At 43.2% G+C, this 22,921-nt stretch overlaps 1 protein-coding gene across 4 annotated transcripts in view; it reads left to right on the forward strand.

Annotated features, from left to right (window-relative positions):
- Prr11 (proline rich 11) overlaps positions 1 to 21,086 on the forward strand; it is a 43,740-nt gene extending 22,654 nt beyond the window's left edge. Inside the window, exons 1-11 of one of the 4 annotated variants that reach the window (XM_070027044.1) lie at positions 109 to 238; positions 9,655 to 9,709; positions 10,631 to 10,763; positions 12,118 to 12,268; positions 12,804 to 12,926; positions 13,430 to 13,687; positions 14,544 to 14,642; positions 15,655 to 15,767; positions 17,426 to 17,485; positions 17,564 to 17,660; positions 20,947 to 21,086. In XM_070027044.1, coding sequence (XP_069883145.1) covers positions 9,682 to 9,709; positions 10,631 to 10,763; positions 12,118 to 12,268; positions 12,804 to 12,926; positions 13,430 to 13,687; positions 14,544 to 14,642; positions 15,655 to 15,767; positions 17,426 to 17,485; positions 17,564 to 17,660; positions 20,947 to 21,015 — 1,131 coding nt within the window. In that variant the 5' untranslated portion in view covers positions 109 to 238; positions 9,655 to 9,681 and the 3' untranslated portion in view covers positions 21,016 to 21,086. Of the gene's footprint in view, positions 1 to 108; positions 239 to 9,654; positions 9,710 to 10,630; positions 10,764 to 12,117; positions 12,269 to 12,803; positions 12,927 to 13,429; positions 13,688 to 14,543; positions 14,643 to 15,654; positions 15,768 to 17,425; positions 17,486 to 17,563; positions 17,661 to 20,946 lie in introns of those variants that run through there. The other 3 variants (XM_070027045.1, XM_070027047.1, XM_070027046.1) reach the window with 3 other exon arrangements.
- Positions 21,087 to 22,921: the final 1,835 nt, after the last annotated feature.

Genomic DNA, 22,921 nt, shown 5'->3' on the forward strand with positions numbered 1-22,921 from the left:
TTTTCTCCCGCCTTCTTCATATTCGTAACAGAAGCGCCTCAGCCATGATTGGCTTTACGTGATGCGATCTCAGCCAATCATAAGCTAAGTTGTGCTCCTGCGCTATCTGGAGAGCGAATCATGTGGGGACCGGGGCTATGATTGGTCTCTCCATGACAAGGACTTAATTTTGAATTTTCTTTATGGCGTGGAAGAGGCCACTACTCGGACTCCATCTAATCCCCGGGCCTTTAGACTAGTAAGTGCAGAGATGTTTCTTTCTTCGTTACCTGGGTTCCTGTGGTCCATAGCTGGACATATTGCTGCTCCGAGTCTTATAGTGTAAGATGGGGAATCTAGTTTGGGCTTGGAAGGTAGGTGGGGCAGAAAGTGAGATGTTTGAAACTACAGAAGTGTTCCGCCTGGCTCCGTCCAAACGAGAGTTTTATTTAATTAACACTCCCCAAAATATGTTTTGTAACGAAGCATCTGCCTTTCCGTTAGATCACTCTTTCCTTGCTATGAAAATAGGTCCACAGTCCAGGGACATTGCCATCACTTAGTGGCTTGTTCTAATCAAACTTACTAAATGCATCTTAATGAGATCACCTCCTCTGTAATTCTTATGTACATTAAGTTTAAGACTGTATATTTATTTATTTATTTATTTTTGTCAGTATTGGGCCTGAACTCTGGGCCTGGGCGCTGCCCCTCAGCTCTTCAGCTCAAGGCTAGAGCTCTACCATTTGAGCCACAGCGCCACTTCCAGCTTTTTCTGCTTATGTGGTGCTGAGGAATCGAACCCAGGGCTTCATGCATGTAAGGCAAGCACTCTACCACTGAGCCACCTTCCCAGCCCAAGATGGTACACGTCTTGAACAGGAGTATTTCAATGTTCCTTGGTGCAGCCTAATACTGTTTTGACATTTTGTGTTCTGTGACAGGTTTTGGGGTTTTGGATTTGGGGACTCTGTGCGTGCGTGTGCGTGTGCGTGTGTGTGTGTGTGTGTGTGTGTGTGTGTGTGTGTGTGTGTGTGTGTGTCCGATCCTGAGCCTGGGTGATGTCCCTGAGCTTTTTTTTTTTTTTTTTTTTTTTTTGCTCAAAGCTAGCACTGTACCACTTGAGCCACAGCCCCACTCCCAGCTCTTGGGCTTTCCCTCCTCCAGCTAACTTGGACTTAAAATCCTTAAACTTCAGCATCTTGAGTAGCTAGGATTAAAGGCAAGAACTACTAGCACACAGTTAAATATCAGTTTTTAAAATGTGGCCTTCTTATTGTATACTTGTGTTTGTCTTTTGAGAAACAAAGGAAAGCATTCTGAGCAACAGAAAATGTAAAATTAAATAAATATAAGTGCAAATACTAGTCATTGTGCTGTGATGGTCAAGATAAGCCAGTTAAACTGGCTAATGGAAACTGAATTGACTGGAAGAGATTTAAGGGTCTTTAAGAGACCTCCTTAAAAAAATTTTTAGGAAGGTGATAGTGAAATACAACTGTCATTTTCATTTCTCCTACAACTTTGAAAGCTCCCTTGACAAGAGTGCTTAGGTTTGAACTCAGCGCCAGGGCGTCCAGGGCGTTGTTCCTTAGTTATTTTAGTAAAGGCTGGTGCTCTACCACTTGAGCTGCAGCTCCACTTCCAGCCTTTTGCTGATTAATTGGAGATAGGAATCTCACAGACCATCTTGCCCAATCTAGCTTTGAACTCCAATCCTCAAATATAAGCCTCCTGAATAGCTAGAATTACAAGCAAGAGCCACGAATGGTTGGCCCAAAGAATTTTTCATATAAAACCAGATAGAAGCCGGGTGCTGGTGGCTCACGCCTGTAATCCTAGCTACTCAGGAGGCTGAGATCTGAGGATCGCGGTTCAAAGCCAGCCCGGGCAGGAGAGACCGTGAGACTCCTATCTCCAATAAACCACCAGAAAACCGGAAGTGGCGCTGTAGCTCAAGTGGTAGAGCGTTCGCCTTGAGCTGAAGAACTGAGGGACAGTGCCCAGGCCCAGAGTTCAAGCCCCACAACCGACAAAAAATAAAAATAAAAAAATAAAACCAGATAGAGTTTTTACAGAAGCAGCTGTGCCTGCAGAAAATTGTAATTCTCACTATGTTATTACTGCATCTTCCTACTTTAAAAATTTGGACCTGGTCCTTTGACCATATGAAGATGTGGTATAATTTGAAGAACCAAAAAAACCTTCCCAACCAAGAGTTTTCTAGCATTTTATTGTATTATAGCATCTTCCTTAACAAAAGAGAATACACTTACTTGCTGGTGAACATCTAAAAGGAATGATTTTAGCCAGGCACTGGTGGCTCATGCCTGTAATCGTAGCTACACAGGAGGCTGAGATCTAGGATTGTGGTTCAAAGCCAGCCTAGGCAGGAATTCCCAGTGAGACATCTCCAATTAACCACTGGAAAACTGGAAGTGGCGCTGTGGCTCAAGTGGTAGAGTGCTTGCCTTGAGCTGAAGAGCTGAGGGACAGCGCCCAGGCCCAGAGTTCAATCCCCATGATGGACCAAAAAGAAAGATTTTTTGCATTTGCTTATTGGATGAAATATTATTTAATGCCTTCTGTATTCTAGCTTCTAGGGAAATGAAGGTGAATAAAATTTATACTATCGTTTACAAAGTTCATGGTCCAGGAGGTTGTAAACATGTAAACAAAAATTGTAATGTAGTAAATTTTTTTTTGGGGGGGTCCGGTCGTAGGGCCTGAACTCTGGGCCTGGGCACTGTCCCTCAGCTCTTCAGCTCAAGGCTAGTGCCCTACCACTTGAGCCCTCGGTGGCTTTGAACTGTGATCCTCAAATCTCAACCTTCTGAATAGCTAGGATTACAGGCCTGAGCCACCAGCACCTTTCTCTAAGAGACTGTTATCCCTAATATACCACCACAAAACCAGAAGTGGCACTGTGGGTCAAGTGGTAGAGCGCTCACCTTGAGCTTATGAGCTAAAGACAGCACCCAGGCCCAGAGTTCAAGCCCCACAACTGACAGAAAAAAAAAGAAAAAAGAAAGCTCAGGGACAGCACCCAGGCCCTGAGTTCAAGCTTGGCTCAAAAAAAAAAAAAAAAAAAAAAAAAAAGCTAGATGTAAGATAACTGTAAGATAACCTTAAGGAGACTACCGCCTAGAGGAGAAAGAAAGGCTGATAACACTGTAGAAAGTATCTGACATTTGGTATTCCTGAAGTACAAATTACTAGTTAAAAGCAGAAGAAATAGCACTGTAAGGATCCATAGGAGCCTTAGTGTTGAATAGCTTTGAAAAATAGACTGAGGAATTTTTTTTTCCAGTGCTAGGGTCAAACCTAGGGTCTTGCACATGCTAGACAATTTTTCCCCCTCCGTTGTACAGCTTGAACTCAGGGCCTTGTCTTGACACTGTCCCTGAGTTTCTCACTCAAGGCTAGATCTCTACCACTTTGACCCACAGCTCCACTTTCTGGTGGTTCATTAGCAATGAGTCTCATGGACTTTCCTACCCAGGCTGGCTTTGTTTGTTTTTGTTGTTGTTGTTGTTTTGTCAGTCATGGGGCTGAACTCTGGGCCTGAGTGCCATCCCTCAGCTCTTCAGCTCAAGGCTAGCGCCCTGCCACTTGAGCCACAGTACCACTTACGGTTTTTTTCTGCTTATGTAGTGCTGAGGAGTTGAACTCAGAGCCTCATGCATGTGAGGCAAGCATTCTACTACTGAGCCAACTTCCCAGCCCCCAGGCTGGCTTTGAACCATGATCCTCAATCTCAGCCTCCTGAGTAGCTAGCATTACAGGCATGAGCCACTGGCACCCAACAGACAAATGCTTTACTATCGACTTATACTACCTAGCCTCAGTTGTTAAAGAAAAAAAAAAAATAGTTATACTTGTGAAAACCAAGTAAGAAAGATTTTATTCAGGATCACTGCATTGGGATTTTGCAGTAGGGAAGAGATTGGGTTCAATCCCAAATACAGCTTTCTTTGGCAAATAGAAATGTATACAAAATGAGCAAGGTTAGTAAATTGAAAATTAATGAGGTAACATTAGAGCAAAGGGGATTCTGCATGAACTGAATAACTAGCATTCTCACTGGAGACAGGCCAGGCCAGATTGATGACATATTACTTAGGTGATAGTTAGGATCCAAGGCCTTAACCAACATCTTGGTCTAGCAAGTCTAAACCAATGCAAAAGAGATATTGTTCCAACATATCTTGCTTTTGCCTCTCCCTAGCTCCATTTTTTTTTTTTTTTTTTTTTTGCCAGTCTGGAGCTTGAACTCCAGACTGGCCTGGGCACTATCTCTGAGCTGCTTTTGCTCAAGGGTAGCACTCAATCACTTGAGCCACAGGGCCACTTCTGGCTTATTCTGTTTATGTGGTCCTGAAGAATCGAACCCAGTGCTTTATGCATACTAGGCCAAGCATCCTACCACTAAGCCACATTCCCAGCCCTTCCCTAGTTTCATTTCTGTAACCTTGCTGGGGAAAGGCTTTGCATTGTACAACCCCTAGACTTAGAACTACCTAGACAGGATGGAAGACAGTGCTGTAACACCCTTTGAGCAAGATACTTCCCTTCTGGATAAATTTCTTCACACCCTCCATTGTCTTGGACTTCATTCACTGAATTCGGGAGACAATCCAGAAAGGAACAGCCACTGGCAGTGAAGCTGATACACTGGCAGGCATTGTCTGTTATTGAGTTGCAGCCCTAGCAGGCATCATCTGTTCCTGAGCTGTAGGCACTGCCTGCTAAGCCCACCAAAAAAAAAAAAAAAAAATCCTTATCAGCAGGATAAGGAAACTGAAAAGACATTGGTTTAGAACTAATTTAGCAAGGTCCTTCGCCTAACACTAAGTTTGCAAAGAATTGGTCAGATGAACTTAGACGAACTTTCTGAAGCCTGTCTCAAGTATAGTCAATACAGAATATTTTTCAAAATTAATCCAAAAAAAGTTTAAAGAAAGTTCAGCTTCTCTTTGGAGAAGCACTGGAGCTTAAACTCTGGCCCTTGTCTTGCTAGGCAAGACCTACCACTTGAGCAATGCTCCTAATCCAGTTTCTTTTCAAAATCTATTTTAAGGATCTGGGAAGGTGGCTCAGTGGTAGAGTGCTTGCTTTGCATGCATGAGGCCCTGGGTTCGATTCCTCAGCACCATATAAGAAGAAAAAGCCAGAAATGGAGGTATGGCTCAAGTGGTAGAGTGCTAGCATAGCACCCAGGTCCAGAGTTCAGGCCCCACAAACGACAAAAAAAAAATCTATTTCAATAATTTAAGAGGTGATAATATAGGGGGGAAAGACAGGAGGTTGGTACTGTGCATCAGTTTGACCTTAACAAAAGACATCAAGGGAAGAAGGAAAGGCTTATGAAAGAGCAGAGCATAGAGAAGCCAAGGAAGTGGAGGTCTCCGTGGAAGTCTTACTCTTTGTCTAATAGTATACTCTACACTTTAGATAAAGATTTCCTAGCTGGGTGCTGGTTGCTCATGCCTATAATCCTAGCTACTCAGGAGACTGAGATCTAAGGATAGTGGTTTGAAGCCAGCTCCAGCGGGAAAGTTCATGAGACTCTATCTCCAGTTAACTACCAGACAACCAGAAGTGGTGCACTGTGGCTCAAAATGGTAGAGCACCATCCTTGAGCAAAACAGCTCAGGGACAGTGTCCAGACCCTGAGTTTATGCCTCCCCCCCAAAAAAAAAAAATTCCAGTGATATTTCCTCAGATAAACTATTGGCATGGATTTGATGAGATTTAACCTCTTCATCAAAGTTTACCACTTGCTGGAAGGCTCTCATATTTAGACTTTGGTAAATATTTCATTTAGAGTATTTTGTAGGGCTGGAATGTAACTTAGTGATAGAGCTATTACTCTTTTTTTTTTTTTTTTTTTTTTTTTTTTTGTCGGTCGTGGGGCTTGAACTCTGGGCCTGGGAGCTGTCCCTCAGCTCTTCAGCTCAAGGCGAGCGCTCTACCACTTGAGCTACAACGCCACTTCCGGTTTTCTGGTGGTTTATTGGAGATAGGAGTCTCACGGTCTCTCCTGCCCGGGCTGGCTTTGAACCGCGATCCTCAGATCTCAGCCTCCTGAGTAGCTAGGATTACAGGCGTGAGCCACCAGCGCCCGGCTAGAGCTATTACTCTTGAGCCACAGCAGAGTGTTAAAAAAAAAAAAAATGTTAACCTAGCCGTAATAGTTCACACCTGTAATGCTACTCAGAAGGCTGAGATCTGAGAATCACAATTCAAAGCCAGCCAGAGCAGGAAATGCCATGAGATTCTTATTTTCACCAGCAAAAAGTTGGAAATGGAGCTGAGACTCAAGTAATAGAGTGCCAGCCTTGAGGGAAAAAAAAGAAAAAAAGGCTTAGAGATAGTGCTTAGACCCATAAGCCCCAGTGCCAGCACAGAAAAAAAGAGAGAAAGAAAGAAAGGAAGGAAGGAAGGAAGGAAGGAAGGAAGGAAGGAAGGAAGGAAGGAAGGAAGGAAGGAAGGAAGGAAGGAAGGAAGGAAGGAAGGAAGGAAGGAAGGAAAGAAAAGAAAAGAAAAGAAAAGAAAAGAAAAGAAAAGAAAAGAAAGAAGAAAGAAGGAAATAAGAAAGAGAAAAAAGAAGGCAGGAGAATAATTATTTTAGCTCAGCCCTGATTTCAAGAGTCAGTACTCAAAAAAGAAAAGGGCTGAGCCTATAATCCTAGCTAACTCAGGAGGCTGAGATTTGAGGATCATGGTTCAAAGCCAGCCTGGGCAGGAAAGTCCATGAGACTCTCATCTCCTGTAAACCACCAGAAAACCAGAAGTGATGCTGTAGCTCAAGTTGTAGGGCACTTGCCTTGAGCTGAAGAGCTGAGGACAGTGCCCAGGCCCAGAGTTCAATCCCCACAACTGACCAAAAAGAAAGAGAGAAAGAAAGAAAAAGAAAGGAAGGAAAGAAGGAAGAAAGAAAGAAAGGAAGGCTGGGAATGTGGCTTAGAGGTAGAGTGCTTGCCTAGCATGCATGAAGCCCTGGGTTTGATTCCTCAGTCCCACATAAACAGAAAATGCCAGAAGTGGCACTGTGGCTCAAGTGGTAGAGTGCTAGCCTTGAGCAAAAGAAGTTCAGGGACAGTGCTCAGGCCCTGAGTTCTAGCCTCAAGACTGGCAGAGAGAGAGAGAGAGAGAGAGAGAGAGAGAGAGAGAGAGAGAGAGAGAGAGAGAGAGAGAGAAGCATTCTAGACATTCTATAGATAGGCATCACAGTATAATCATAGCTCTCTACTGGAAGCTGAGGCAGGAAGATTGCAAGAAGCCAGCCTGAGTTACATTGCAATTCTCTGTTTAAAAAAAAAAAAAAAAAAAAAAAAAGCTGAGTCAGGTCATACCTATAATCCTAGCTACTCAGGAGGCTAAAATCTGAGGATCACAGTTCAAAGCCAGCCTGGGCAGAAAAGTTTGAGAGACTCTTATCTCCAGTAAAATACTCAGAAAAATCCGTAAGTGTCACTGTGGCTCAAATGGTAGAACACTAGCACTAGCCTTGAGCACAAAGAAGCTCAGGGACAAAGCCCCAGGTCCCAGGTCCCAGGCTCCAAATTCAAGCCCATGACCAGAAAAAAAACAAAAAACAAAAAGAAAAACTGGGCACTAGTGGCTCATGCATATAATCTATAATTCTAACAACTCAGGAGGCTGAGATCTGAGGATTGAGATTTGAAGCCAGCAAAGTCTATGAGATTCTTATCTGCAATTAAGCACCAAAAAGTAGAGCTGTGGCTCAAGTGGTACAGTGCTAGCCTTGAGCAAAAAAGCTCAGGGACAATGTCCAGGCCTTGAGTTCCAGCTCCAGGACTTGTCACCAAATAAACAAATATCAAATAATGAAGAAAAGGAAAGGAAGAAAAGGAAGGGGAAAGGATAGGTGGAAAGAAGAAAGGAATGAAAAGGGAAAGGTAGGAAAAAGCATTATGATTTTTTATCCAGTAAGATTCTGTCAAGAGCCACTGTGTCCTTACCCAAAAGCCTCTCCAAGACACTTTTCACTCACAGCAGGGTCAGTGGAATCTGAGAGCTGAGCAAGCATAGAGCTGCATAACAAGTGTTGCAAGGTTACTGAGTGAAGGCAAGTGGAAAGAATGCCTATTTTGAAGCACAATTGTTTCTATTCAAATCTTAAGTTTGAATGGAAGGAGGCCATGGCCTTGAAACCATTTTAGTTTCTTCTAAGTGAATAGCAACATCTTTGTTCCACAGGTAACAACTAAAACTACTAAAGCCCTCCTTGTGCTTCAGATCAAACTAGCTCAGACTTGATGTTCCATAGAAGAGCACATACTAGATAACATTTTAAGATATATTTTAAGTATATACTAGAATATATATATATATATATATTTTTTTTTTTTTAGTCTGGTCGTGGGGCCTGAACTCTGGGCCTGGGCGCTATCCCTCAGCTCTTCAGCTCAAGGCTAGCGCTCTTCCACTTGAGCCACAGCGCCACTTCGGGCTTTTTTCTTTTTGCTTATGTGGTGCTGAGGAATCAAACCCAGGGCTTCATGCGTGCAAGGCAAGCGCTCTACCACTGAGCCACCTTCCCAGCCCATTAGATAATATTTTAAGGTTAGTATTTACTAGGTAGTATTTTAAGATATTTCAAAATACATATCTTTAAACACTGACATCTTAGATTTGAGAGTAAATTGTTTTTTTGGTTTTTGGGTTTTTTTGTCAGTTGTGGGGCTTGAACTCTGGGCCTGGGCGCTGCCCCTCAGCATTTCAGCTCAAAGTGAGTGCTGTACCACTTGAGCCACAGTGCCACTTCCAGTTTTCTGGTGGTTTATTGGAGATAAGAGTCTCACAGAGTTTCCTGTTCTGGCTGGTTTTGAACCACGATCCTCAGATCTCAGCCTCCTGAGTAGGTAGGATTACAGGCATGAGCCACTGATGCCTGGCAAATTGTTATTTTATTGTTATTTTTATTATTATTTAAGTTACTGTAGTTCCTTTCTTTATAGCAGAGAAAATGGTTGTAGTTATGTTTTGTTAGATATTAAAAAAATATAGACCAAGCAGCACCAAAGAAAAAAAGCCAGATATAGAGGTATGGTTCAAATGATAGAGCCCTAAACTTGAGATAAGGAAGAGATCAGGGCCTTGAGTTCAAGCCCTGGTGCATACACACACACACACACACACCCCTGGTGCATGCACACACACACACACACAACACACACACACACACACACACACACACACACACACACACACACACACACACACACACACACACACACACACACACACACACACACACACACACACAGAAGTTAATTTCACTTAAAGAAAATAAAACAGCCGGGCGCTGGTGGCTCACGCCTGTAATCCTAGCTACTCAGGAGGCTGAGATCTGAGCATCTTGGTTCAAAGCCAGCCCGGGCAGGAGAGACCGTGAGACTCCGATCTCCAATAAACCACCAGAAAACCGGAAGTGGCGCTGTAGCTCAAGTGGTAGATCGCTCGCCTTGAGCTGAAGAGCTGAGAGACAGCGCCCAGGCCCAGAGTTCAAGCCCCACGGCCAACAAAAAAAAAAAAAAAGAAAATAAAAGAGTCACAGAGTTGTATAGTAAATCAATGTTCCCGTTACATATCATTTTAATCAGGGTCTACATCTTCTACTTTAGTTTTTTTTTTTTTTTTTTGTAGGTTGTGGGGCTTGAACTCTGGGCCTGAATGCTGTCCCTCATCTCTTCAGCTCAAGGCAAGCACTCTATCACTTGAGCCACAGTGCCACTTCCATATGTTAGGAATCTCTAAGCTGTTGATACTCACTTATTTCTTTTGGGTTGTTTGTTCATTTGAGATAGGATCTTGCCTTACAGCCCAGGCTGGTCACTAACCTGCAAACCTATTTCCTCTGCCTACCAAGTAGTAGGATTACATATCTCTGTAATCAGGTAAACTTTTTTTTTTTTGGTCAGTGGTGGGGCTTGAACTCTGGGCCTGGGCACTGTCCCTCAGCTCTTCAGCTCAAGGCAAGTGCTCTACCACTTGAGCCACAACACCATTTCCAGTTTTCTGGTGGTTAATTGAACATAAAAGTCTCACAGACTTTCCTGCCCAGGCTGGCTTAGAACCGTGATCCTCAGATCTCAGTCTCCTGAGTAGCAGGATTATAGGTATGAGCCACCAGTGTCCAGCTTAAATTTATTTCTTAACCTAAGTGATAGAAGAAATGAAAGGAAGGAAGAAAAAAAAGCATAATTTTTGTTTTTAAATAATCCAAGGTAATGGTTACAAGTGTGTGTGTGAATGTTACTGTGTGGTAATTCATTCAACTATACACTTAAGGTTTATGCACTTTATATGTTTTGTTTTGGGTTTTTTATCAGTCGTAGGGCTTGAACTCTGGGCCTGGGCGCTGTCTCTGAGCTCTTCAGCTCAAGGCTAGTACTGTACCACTTGAGCCATAGCACCACTTTTGGTTTTCTGGTGGTTTATTGGAGATAAGAGTCTCATGGACTTTCTTGCCTGGGATGGCTTTGAACCTCGATCCTCAGATCTCAGCCCTGAGTAGCTAGGATTACAGGTATGAGCCACTGGCACCGGGCTTGCATTTTATATGTTTATGTGTGTATGTATTGTGCATCAATTTAAATAATACTTTAAAAATTCTCCACAGAAATCATGCCCAAGTACAAACAGCGAAGAAGAAAGCTAAAAGCCAAAGCCAAAAGATTATTCAAGAAGAAAGAAGCCTCTCACTTCCATTCCAAGCTACTTACATTTCCCTCTCCACTGCCTTCATCAGAAAAGTAAGCAAAGAACCATGTGGAACAGAGAAAATATTAAATTTATTTATTTATTATTTATTTATTTTCCTCTTTCTTTCCTCGTAAGATATAAACTTCATGAAGGCAAGGTGTTTAGTTACTGCTGATTTCTGTCATTGACTGCAGAAATCGCTTTTAAAAAATATTTGTTGAAAGCCTGTAATCCTAGCTACTCAGAAGGCTGAGATCTGAGGATCACGGTTCAAAGCCAGCCTGGACAGGAAAGTCCGTGAGACTCTTATCTCCAATAAACCACTGAAAAACTGGAAGTGGTGCTGTGGCTCAAGCAGTAGAGTGCTTGCCTGGAGCTGAAGAGTACAGGGACAGCGCCCAAGCCCCACAACCGACCAAAAAAAGATATATATATATTTGTTGAGCCCTAGGAGCTAACTGGTGGCTCATAGCTGTAATCCTCACTACTCAAGATACTGATATCTGAGGATCGAAGTTCAAAGCCAGCCTATGAGACTTTTTTTTTTTTTTGGGGGGGGGGGTCCAGTCGTGGGGCCTGAACTCTGAGCCTGGGCGCTGTCCCTCAGCCCTTCAGCTCAAGGCTAGCACACTACCACTTGAGCCATAGCACCACTTCCAGCCTTTTTTTTTCTACTTATGTGGTGCTGAGGAATTGAACCAAGGATCTCATGCATGCAAGGTAAGCACTCTACCACTGAGCCACCTTCCCAGCCCTCTATGAGATTCTTATTTCCAATTAACCACTAGAAAACCAGAAGTGTCATTGTGGCTTAAGGAGTAGAGCACTCACCTTGAGCTGAAGAGCTGAGGGATAGTGCCCAGGCCCAGAGTTCAAGCCACACGACCAACAACAACAACAAAAAAATTAGTTTGAATACCTGCATTCTAGAATTTTGCAAAGTGTTTGGTATTAGAAGTCTCAAATCACGGGCTGGGAAGGTAGCTCAGTGGTAGAGCGCTTGCCTTGCAAGCCTGAGGCCCTGGGTTCGATTCCTCAGCACCACATAAGCAAAAAGAAAAAAGCCGGAAGTGGCGCTGTGGCTCAAGTGGTAGAGCACTAACCTTGAGCTGAAGAGCTGAGGGACAGCGCCCAGACCCAGAGTTCAGGCCCCATGACCGGACCCAAAAAAAAAAAAAAAAAGAAGTCTCAAATCACGTTATAAAGCCATATTCTTGGGGCTGAAATGCAGTTTAATGGTAGAATGTGTGCTTAGCAGGCAACCCTGTGTTCAATCCCCAGCACCAAAATGTAAGTAAAAATAAATAAAAACAGCTTGTAATCAGTTAGAGGCTACTATTCTGACTTAGGGTTTATGGTTATTGTTATCATTATTTGTTCCATTTGTTTTTGTTTTTCCTACAGAGTAGTTACTTCTTCAACAGACATACCCCAAAGTAGAAACTGGCTAAAACCATCCTGCAACTTCAAGTTTCCCAACATCAAAGATGCAGTCAACCTTTGGACAAATAAAACATGGTATCTATACAATTGGTGCCAGAGCTTCATAGCCCAGGTATGGGTTTGACATACCTGCTTTTAGCAGTGTAATTTTAATTTTAACACACTTGGTATTTCTACTCATATGTCAATGAGCTTACATCGGTTGAGGGGCTTGAACTCTGGGCCTGGGCACTGTCCTTCAGCTCTTCAGCTAAAGGCTAAAACTCTACTACCTGAGCACAGCGCTACTTCCAGTTTTCTGGTGGTTAATTGGAACTAAAAGTCTCAAGGATTTTCTTTCCTAGGCTGGCTTTGAACCACAATCAGGAGTGAGCCACTGGCGCCACATCCAGCTTGGAATTGTGTTTCATAAACATTCATCAAACCAGGTGTGGGAGGGCTTGTCTATGATCCCAGCTCTTGGAGGGGGGACATAGTGGGATAGCTATGCAGCTAGTTAGGGACCAGCTTGGGCTACTTATTGAGACACCATCTCAATGGGAAATTTTTTTAAAAATATAGAACCATCAAACTACTTTCTTAGTGCTTTCTTGTCTTCTTTACCATACTGCTGATAGAAGTCAGACCTTTTTATTTGTGACTTTCAGAGTTTAGAAGTACTGAAAGATACCATCTTCCCATCTCGAATTTACCACCGAGAACTTCACAGTCTGAAACAACAATTATGCATATTGGAAGACGAGTTATGCAAGCTTCAAGAAACACTGAAGGCTGGTATTAATCAGAATAAAACCAAATCTAGGGCTGTGAATGTGGCTGAGTGGTAGAGTGCTTGCCTAGCATGCATGAAGCCCTGGGTTCAATTCCTCAGTACCATATACACAGAAAAAGCCGAGAAGTGGTGCTGTGGCTCAAGTGGTAGAGTGCTATCCTTGAGCAAAAGAAGTTGTTCAAGGACAATGCCCAGGCCCTGAGTTCAAGCCCCAGGAATTGAAAAAAAAAAAAAAAAAAGAATTCACTTGTTTGTTCTTACTCAGGTATTTGTTTGGGTTGTTTTGAGTGTGTTTATGTATGTTTGTTTGTTTAAGGCAGATAGTACTCATGTACTCAATGTCTATTATGCAGCATCTACAAGGAACAAAAGAATGGATAAATGAATGAATGAAATAAAGGAAGTTGTGATATTCTATGCATGCTAGTATTGTTTTGACAAATTCCACCCATAAGAATAAAGTTAACCTGTTGCTTGTGTGCCACATGTTATGTCTTCCAGACTGTGTCAGAAAATTCTTGTCTACACCGCTGTCAAACATGTCACATGAGTGGTACACTCACAAAAGATCCTGCCTGTGCTCCAGTTACCCCTGGAGAATCCCAGGTCGCACTCCCTCCCACAGTGCCAGAGCCAGCCAGCCATCCTCCTCCCCCTCCTCCTCCACCACCCCCCCCTCCACCTCCTCCTCTTCCTCCTCCCCCACCACCACTGGCACCTTTGCTGCTCAGAAAATCTGCTGCTACTAAAACACTTCAGGTAGGAAATAATTGAGGAATGACCTATTAAGGCTGGGCTGAAGTCTTAGCTAGGAGAGCTATATTTATTTTGTGTTGATTCTACATCTTAATTTTATTCCTAGTGATTTCATTTTTATTATTTTTTTCTTTTGTAGATAGAGGTCTTAGTGTTGCCTACTGAGTAACTAGGACTACAGGTGCATGCCATCATACCTGGCCAAGTCTTTTTTTTTTTTGGTACTTGGCACCATCTTTTCAAATAACTCTTGATAAAGCGTGGTCACTACTACATATCATAAAGCAAGTACAAGGTCCAATTCTTATATTTAAAAACACAAACACTGTCTCCAGAGAATTTATAAACACTGGATTTAGAAATCAATGTTATGTGGGTACTGGTGGCTCACACATGTAATCCTAGCTACTCAGGAGGCTGACATCTGAGGATTGCTATTCAAAGCCAACTAATGTCCCTGAGGCTCTTATCTCCAATTAACCGCTAAAAAAACCAGAAGTGGAGATGTGGCTCAAACTGGTAGAGTGCTAGCCTTGAGCAAAAAACAGCTTGGAGACAGGGCTCAGCTCCTAAGTTCAAGCCCCATGACCAAAAAAGCAAAAGGACTGTGGGTATAGCTCAAGCTGTAGAGCAGTTTCCTAGCAATGGCAAGGTCCTAAATTCAATCCCAGTATAAAAAATGTGTGTGTACTTATATAATTTTTTTTAAAAAATTGTGCCAGTTGAACTATATACACCTCCACTTCTGGCTTTTTGCTGGATAATTAGAGATAAGATTCAGAATCTTTAAAAACTAGATTTGCATTTCCCTAGATGTCCTGATCCCAATTTGAATTCTAACCTCTCTATCTATTTTAAGACTGGACCATTAAAAAAAGAAGGACCCATGCATATAACAGTTAAAGATCTACTGACTGTGAAATTAAAGAAGACTCAGAATATTGATGAAAGGAGGAAGGTAAGATATCACTGACCATGGACACGGTCATTCTGGTTTAACCTGGTTGTTCCTTTATGGAAACATAAATATTTGATGTTTCATTATAGTGGCTTTATATCTCTTCAACAAGATGTATAGATCCCTTGGGCTGGGAAGGTGGCTCAGTGGTAGAGCACTTGGGTTCGATTCCTCAGCACCACATAAGCAAAAAGAAAAAAAAAGCCGGAAGTGGCGCTATGGCTCAAGTGGTAGAACGCTAGCCTTGAGCTGAAGAGCTGAGGGACAGCACCCCAGGTCCAGAGTTCAGGCTCCATGACCGGACTCCAAAAAAAAAAAAAGAAAGAAAAAAAAAAGATGTATAGATCCCAAAATTATTCAATAAGGCAGTTTTATTTACCAACCATTAATTAGTCTCCAGAGGAAGAACTAATAGTTGGAAGTTTATTTTGTTGTTGTTTGTTTGTGGGGTTTTTTTGTCGGTTGTGGGGCCTGAACTCTGGGCCTGGGCGCTGTCCCTCAATTCTTCAGCTCAAAGCTAGCCCTCTACCATTTGAGCCTCAGCGCCACTTCCAGCTTTTTCTGCTTGTGTGATGCTGAGGAATTGAACCTAGGGCCTCATGCATGCGAGGCAAGCACTCTACCATTGAGCCACTTTCCCAGCCCAATACTTGGAAGCAGAAATTGAGTGGAGTAATGGGTATATCTTACATTGACTCAGCACTCAAGTTCACTGATTTAGCATGTTTAGTATGTTTATCTTTTGGATATTTTTTTTTGGGGGGTCCGGTAGTGGGGCCTGAACTCTGGGCCTGAGCGCTGTCCCTCAGCTCTTCAGCTCAAGGCTAGTGCTCTACCACTTGAGCCACAGCGCCACTTCCGGCTTTTTTTTTCTTTTTGCTTATGTGGTGCTGAGGAATCGAACCCAGGGCCTTGAGCATGCAAGGCAAGCGCTCTACCACTGAGCCACCTTCCCAGCCCTCTTTTGGATATTTTAAAATGTTTTTAATAATGTCTTGTTTTATAATTGAAGCTTATGTCATCACCAAAGGAATGGAATCCACTAGTTACTGTCACCGACCTACAACGTGTTACGCTGAAGCCTAACCCCAAAGTGTTATCAACGCGAGTTACAAATGTCTTTATGTAAGGAACTGTACAATATTTATTATACTCTCATGCTACTTCCTTCCTTCTTTCTTTCCTTCCTTCCTTCCTTCCTTCCTTCCTTCTTTTCTCTTTCCCACTCTCTACCTGGTCCCCTCTCCCCTTTCTCTCCCTCCCATATTTTTCCCTCTCTTTCCTTTCGTTCCATTCTTTCCTATTCTTATAATGGTAGGGATCAAATTCAGGGCCTTGTACATGCTAGACAAGCAGTGGGCCACTAAGCTATAAACCCAACCTTGGTTTGTTTAGATAGGTTCTTGCTAAGTGCTGGTGGCTCATACCTGTAATCCTAGGTACTCAGGAGGCTAAGATCTGAGGATCATGGTTCAAAACCAGCGCAGGCAAAAAAAAGTCTCCACTCAAAAACTGGAGGTGGCCTTGTGGCTCAAGTGGTAGAAAACTAGTGTTGAGTACAAAGAGGCTCAGGGACAGGACCCAGGCCCTGAGTTCAAGCCCCACAACCAACCAAAAAAGAAAAGGTAGATAGGTTCTTGCTGTGTGACCCAACCTGACCTTTGAACTACTATGTAGCCCAGACTGACCACAACTCTCAGTCTACGTTCCTCTTCTACTTCCTATACATAATGCAGAGATTACAAGATTACAGCTATGTTCCACTAGGTCAAGCTGTACTGTTTTCCACCTCTCATCCCCTCTACCCCACCTGCCTAGAGCACTGGCCTTGACTTTCTAGGCAAGGGCTCTACTTGACCCCCACTCCTCCCTCCATTGCTCTACAGATGTTTTGTGTTGGGGAGGGGGTATTGTATTCTAGGACTTGAACTTAAAGAATTATCTCCTCCAGTGAGTACAAAGATAACTTAGGTAGAGGATTCATTCTTTGTTAGTGGCTTAACAGTTTAACAAGTCCCCTAGTTCTTTCATTTTCTGGCCTTCCAGATATAGCCTATCTGGCTTGTTTTATACATGTACAGTGGAATAACCATCTTTCCTTTTTTGTTTTGTTTGTTTTTAAAGAAAAGACCTCTTGTTTTCATTTACTGGAGTTCATTTTGATAAATATTACTCTTTTTTTTGGGGGGGGGTTGTGGGGCCTAAACTCTGGGCCTGGGCGCTGTCCCTCAGCTCTTCAGCTGAAGGCTAGCACTCTACCACTTGAGTCACAGCGCCACTTCCGGCTTTTTTTCCTTTTTGCTTATGTGGTGCTGAGGAATCGAACCCAGGGCCTCAGGCATGCAGGGCAAGCGCTCTACCACTGAGCCACCTTCCCAGCTCTGTACAGTCATTTTTAATGTAACTAATTTTTACATTTTACATTTTTAATGTAACTAGAAGGTTGCCTATAAAAATAACTATTTTCCTTTAGGAAAAGTGATCAAATCTAGAATTTTAATTTTTTTTTTTTTTTTTTTGGTTGGTTGGGGGCTTGAACTCTGGGCCTAGGCACTGTGTTCCTGAGCTCTTCAGCTCAAGGCAAGTGCTCTACCACTTGAGCCACAGCGCCACTTCTGGTTTTCTGGTGGTTAATTGAAGATAAGAGTCGCTTGGTATTTCCTGCCCGGGGTGGCTTTGAACTGCAACCCTCAAATCTCAGCCTCCTGAGTAGCTAGGATTACAGACATGAGCCACTGGTGCCCAGCTGAAATTTCTAATTTTTATATATTTTATTTTATTAGTACTCCTGGTAAAAGCCAGATGGATCTGCGTAAACTGCTTAGAAAAGTTGACGTAGAAAGGTAATACAGTTTCTTACCTTTATGCATTTTAAATCTATTTGAAAAGTGAGCATGAAACACAGCTCCTATTATTTTCAGGAGCCCAGGAGGAACCCCTCTTACTAATAAAGAAAATATGGAAACAGGAACTGGACTGACCCCAGTAATGACCCGGGCCTTAAGGAAAAAGTTTCAGGTAAGACTTTAGTTGGGGCAGGTATGGTAGTACACACCTTAAATGTTTGAGGTCAGCATGGTGCAAAAAGGAAGGAAGGAAGGGAGGGAGGAGGGAAGGAGGGAGGGAAGAAGGGAGGGAGGAAGGGAGGGAAGGAGGGAAGAAAAGGATGAAAGAAGAAGGGAGAGAGGGAGAGAAGGAAGGAAGGGAGAGAGGGAGGCAGGCAGGCAGGCATCTTCTGTTTTTCCTGCTGGAGTACTGGGAAGTAGGGTTCTGGCTTCTGTGGCTTTGAATATGATAGCTCCTTGTCTTCTTAGAACAGAAACACAGCAACTCCACAAATAACATTGCCAAGTTTTCCTACCACAACAGGTTCTTCCCTTTATTCCATGCTTAAAAAAACAATGCCTTTGGGCTGGGAATGTGGCTTAGTGGTAGAGTGCTTGCCTAACATGCATGAAGCCCTGGGTTCAATTCCTCAGTACCACATAAACAGAAAAGCCAGAAGTGGCACTGTGGCTCAAGTGGTAGAGTGCTAGCCTTGATCAAAAGAAAGCTCAGGGACAGTGCCCAGACCCTGAATTCAAACCCCAGGACTGGCGCGTGTGCGCATGCACACACACGCGCACACACACACACACACACACACACACACACACACACACACACACACACACACGAAAGAAAGAAAGAAAGAAAGAAAGAAGGAAAGAAGGAAGGAAAGAAAAAGAAAGAAAAGAAAGAAAGAAAGCCTTCAATTTCTCTCTTACCAATCAATCACCTTGGTCTTTCTTTAAAGGTTCCTTCCTCCTCTTGGAATATCAATAACAGTCAAACTATCCCTACTATCACATCTCTTGGGGCTGGGTAGGTGGCTCAGTGGTAGAGCGCTTGCCTTGCATGCCTGAGGCCCTGGGTTTGATTCCTCAGCACCACATAAGCAAAAAGAAAAAAGCCGGAAGTGGCACTGTGGCTCAAGTGGTAGAGCGCTAGCCTTGAGCTGAATAGCTGAGGGACAGCACCCAGGCCCAGAGTTCAGGCCCCATGACTGGACCAAAAAAACAAACAAACATCTCTTGGTGAAAGGTTTTAAAAAAAACTGTGAAAGGCAAAGGAAAGAGGCTTTACTGAAAGAATTTGGCCCTTTCCTTCATAATTAGGCCCCTACTTTATAATTAATACAAAGTGCTGGGAATGATGGAAACAACCAAAATTATGCTAATCCATATATTGAGCAATAACAACAAAAATCACAAATAAGACCTCTGCCATATGTTCTCTACCAAAAACCCACTTGAGAGGAGGATATATAAATGAAAGTTGTTATTAAGCCTTAGACTTTAACTCTGAAGCACCTGTACCAGTTAGGCTTTGTTTCTGGATTTAACCACAATGACTTAATCAAATAGAGATTTAGTTTTCTTTTCACTCATGGGGCTTGAACTCTGGGCCTGGGGGCTGTCCCTCAGCTCTTCAGCTCAAGGCAAGCCCTCTACCACTTGACCCACAATACCACTTGTGGTTTTATGAGTTGGTTTATTGAAGATAAGAGTCTTGTGGACTTTCCTGCCTGGGCTAGCTTTGAAATATGATCCTTAGATCTCAGCCTTCTAAGTAGCTAGGATTACAGGTGTAAGTCATTGGTGCTATGCTTCTTTTAACTTTTTTTTTTTGGCAGGTCGTGGGGCTTGAACTCTGGGCCTGGGGGCTGTCCCTCAGCTCTTCAGCTCAAGGCTAGCGCTCTACAACTTGAGCCACAGCACCACTTCCAGCTTTTTTCTTTTTGCTTATGTGGTGCTTAGGAATCGAACCCAGGGCCTCAGGCATGCAAGGCCAGCGCTCTACCACTGAGCTACCTTCCCAGCCCAGTTCTTTTAACTTTTTTAATGCCAGTCTTGGGGCTGTCCCTTAGCTTTTTTGCTCAAGGCTGGTGCTCTACCACTTCAGCCACAGCTCTACTTCCTGCTTTTTATGGTGCTTAATTGGAGGTAAGAGTCTCTTGGATTTATCTGAACCTTGATCCTCAGATATCAGCCCCTAAGTTGCAAAGGTAACTGGTGTGAGCTACTAGTACCTGGCTGGTACTAATTTGTTTTTCTTACCTGAATATTCTTTTGGAAAGGAGAAGTCCACAAGTTGTACAGCAGTGTCATTATATCATCCATGTGCTTCCATCCTTAGTGTGAGTTTTAGCCTCATGGTCTAGAATGGCTGCACCTCCTGAAGCCATATGTCCACATCCTAGGAAAAAAGAACAAGAATGACCAAGGGCAAAAACAACTAAGCTAATTAAATTTATTAAGCTACCTCTGATATGCTTCCTGTTTAAAGAGGTCTCATCTAGGGCTGGGAAGGTGGCTCAGTGGTAGAGCGCTTGCCTTGCATACATGAGGCCCTGAGTTTGATTCCCCAGCACCACCTGAGCAAAAAGAAAAAAAGCCAGAAGTGGCGCTGTGGCTCAAGTGGTAGAGCGCTAGCCTTGAGCTGAAGGGCTGAGGGACAGCGCTCAGGTCCAGAGTTCAGGCCCCACGACTGGACCACCGCCCCCCCAAAAAAAGAGGTCTCATCTAGAGACTTGTGGTTCTTTCAAGAAAAATGAGAAAGATGGTTTTAGAATCTAAATGGTACAGCCAGGCTCCAATGCCTCATGTCTGTAATTGTAGCTACTTCAGAGGCTGAGATCTGAGTATCCCAGTTTGAAACCAACCCAGGCAGACAAATTAGAGTAAACTAACACTTTTCTCCACTTAACTGGCACAAAGCGAGAAGTGGAGATATGGCTCAAGTGTACAGGCATCAAAAACAAAACAAGACAAAAGAAACAAAAACAGCAAAATTTCGTGTGTGTGTGTGTGTGTGTGTGTGTGTGTGTGTGTGTGTGTGTGTGTGTGTGTGTGTGTGTGTGTGTGTGTGTGTGTGTGTGTGTGTGTGTGTGTGTGTGTGTGTGTGTGTGTGTGTGTGTGTGTGTGTGTGTGTGTGTGTGTGTGTGTTAGTCTTGAAGCTTGAACTCTGAGCCTGGGTGCTGTCCATGAGCTTCTTTTGCTCACAGCTAGCACTCTACCACTTGAGCCAAAGCTCCACTTTTGTTGGTAGTTCATTGGAGATAAAGGTCTTTTGGGCTTTCTTGCCCAGGATGTCTTTGAACCTCAACCCTTACATCTCAGTCTGAGTAGATAGGATTACAAGCATGAGCCACTGGTGAGGGGTCTCTTAATAAGGAAGAATCATGTTAGTTATACATATTATTGGCTAATATGTATTGGCTAATTAATATTATTGTGAATTAATTGTGACTTTTTTTTAATAGCTGGCTCACCCTAGAAGTCCAACACAGACTCAACCACTTCCGACAAGCAGCTTTGATGAGCAAAACTGAGGCGGACCTGTCTGGTTCAATGTAGTAATCCACAAAATACACAATTAAAATCACCCAGATCCTTCTTTTTTTTTTTTTTTTTTTCCCCCCCCCCCCCCCCCCCGTTGGTCATGGGACTTGAACTCTGGGCCTGGGCATTCTCCCTAAATGCTTCAGCTCAAGGAGAGTACTCTACCTTAAGCCACAGCACCACTTCCAGTTTTCTGGTGGTTAATTGGAGATAAGAGTCTCACAGACTTTCCTGCCTGGGCTGGCTTTGAACCATGATTCTCAGATCTTAGCCTTCTGAGTAGCTAGGACTATAGGCACAAGCCACCGGTGCCCAGCTTCCTTAGTTTTTGTGTGTGCTAGTCCTGGGGCTTGAACTCAAGGCCTGAGAGTTGTCCCTAACCATTTTTTGTTCAAGGTAGTGTTCTACCACTTGTGCCTTAACTGTACTTTTGACTTTTTGGTGGTTCATTGGGGATAAGAATCACATGGAGGGGCTGAGAAGGTAGCTCAGTGGTAGAGTGCTCACCTTGCATGCATGAGGTCCTGGGTTTGATTCTTCAGCACCACATAAGCAGAAAAAACCTTAAGTGGCGCTGTGGCACAAGTGGTAGAGTGCTAGTTTTGAGCTGAAGAGCTGAGGGACAATGCCCATGTCCAGATTCAGGCCCCACAACAAAGAAGAAGAATCGCATGGGCTTTCTTTACTAGGCCTGCTTTGAATCGCAATCTTCAAATCTCAGCCTACTGAATAGCTAGGATTACAAGTGTGAGCCATCTGGCTCCAAATCCTTTTGAATTATAGAGCCATATGTATAACTATACTAATATGATTCTGTTTGGAAACTCAGGATATATGGAGCCTATGCATACTGTGGTATAAAGTAAGCATTTGGATGTTTTCTAGTTTTCATGATGTAGTAGACCCAGATGGGAAAAATACAATCTATGAAATGATGTTTGCTCTGGAATTACCCAAGTAAGTTAAACTGGCTATTCGAATTTAATTAGAATATTCTAGTTTGTGCTACTATAGGTACAGTTATAACATTAAGAAAGTAGTAGTTTGGATCCTATTCGTGCTGATTTTCTCAGGTAGATGAAAAATTTTTTTGTTTGTAAAACTTATGTAGTCATTGCTATAAGCTCAATGCTTTAGAAAGACACTCTGACTGGGCATGGTGACCCACACCTATAATCCCACATAGGAAGGTAAGAGGATGATATGTCCAAGGTCAACTGAGGTTACATCTGGACCTTGTCTCACAAAAAATAAACACAGTTTTAAAAATTACTGGGATTTGAACAAAACCCTTGCCGATACCACATCTACTACTCTAGCCTTAGCCTCAGCACTAGTTTGAACCCAGGGCCTCATGCCCTAGCTAGCTTTTTCTCTTTCTCCTTCCCTCTCCGCCCCCCCTCTTTTTCTCTCTTTTCTTTATTTTTTATTTTATTTTTATTATCATCACAAAGGTGATGTACAGAGGGTTGTTTCTTTTTTTTTTTTGTCAGTTGTGGGGCTTGAATTCTGGGCCTGGGCACTGTCCCTCAGCTCTTCAGCTCAAGGCTAGTGCTCTACCTCTTGAGCCACAGTGCCACTTTTGATTTTCTGAGTGTTTTATTGGAGATAAGAGTCTCACGGACTTTCCTGTCCGGGCTGGCTTTGAACCTCAATCCTCAGATCTCAGCCTCCTGAGTAGCTAAGATTACAGACGTGAGCCACCAGTGCCCAGCTAGAGGGGTTGTTTTTGTGTGTGTGTGCCCATACTGGGACTTGAACTTGGTGCTTTGAGCTTTTGCTTGGCTTTTTTGCTCAAGGCTAGCACTGTGCCACTTGAACCATACCTCTTTTTACTTGTTAGTAAGAGATAAGAATAGCTGGGATTTATCTACCTTGGCTGGCTTTGAACCAAAA

The sequence above is a fragment of the Dipodomys merriami genome, unplaced genomic scaffold (assembly GCF_024711535.1).
Source record: "Dipodomys merriami isolate MVZ:Mamm:240054 unplaced genomic scaffold, mDipMer1.0.p SCAF_19, whole genome shotgun sequence".
Lineage (NCBI taxonomy): Eukaryota > Metazoa > Chordata > Mammalia > Rodentia > Heteromyidae > Dipodomys > Dipodomys merriami.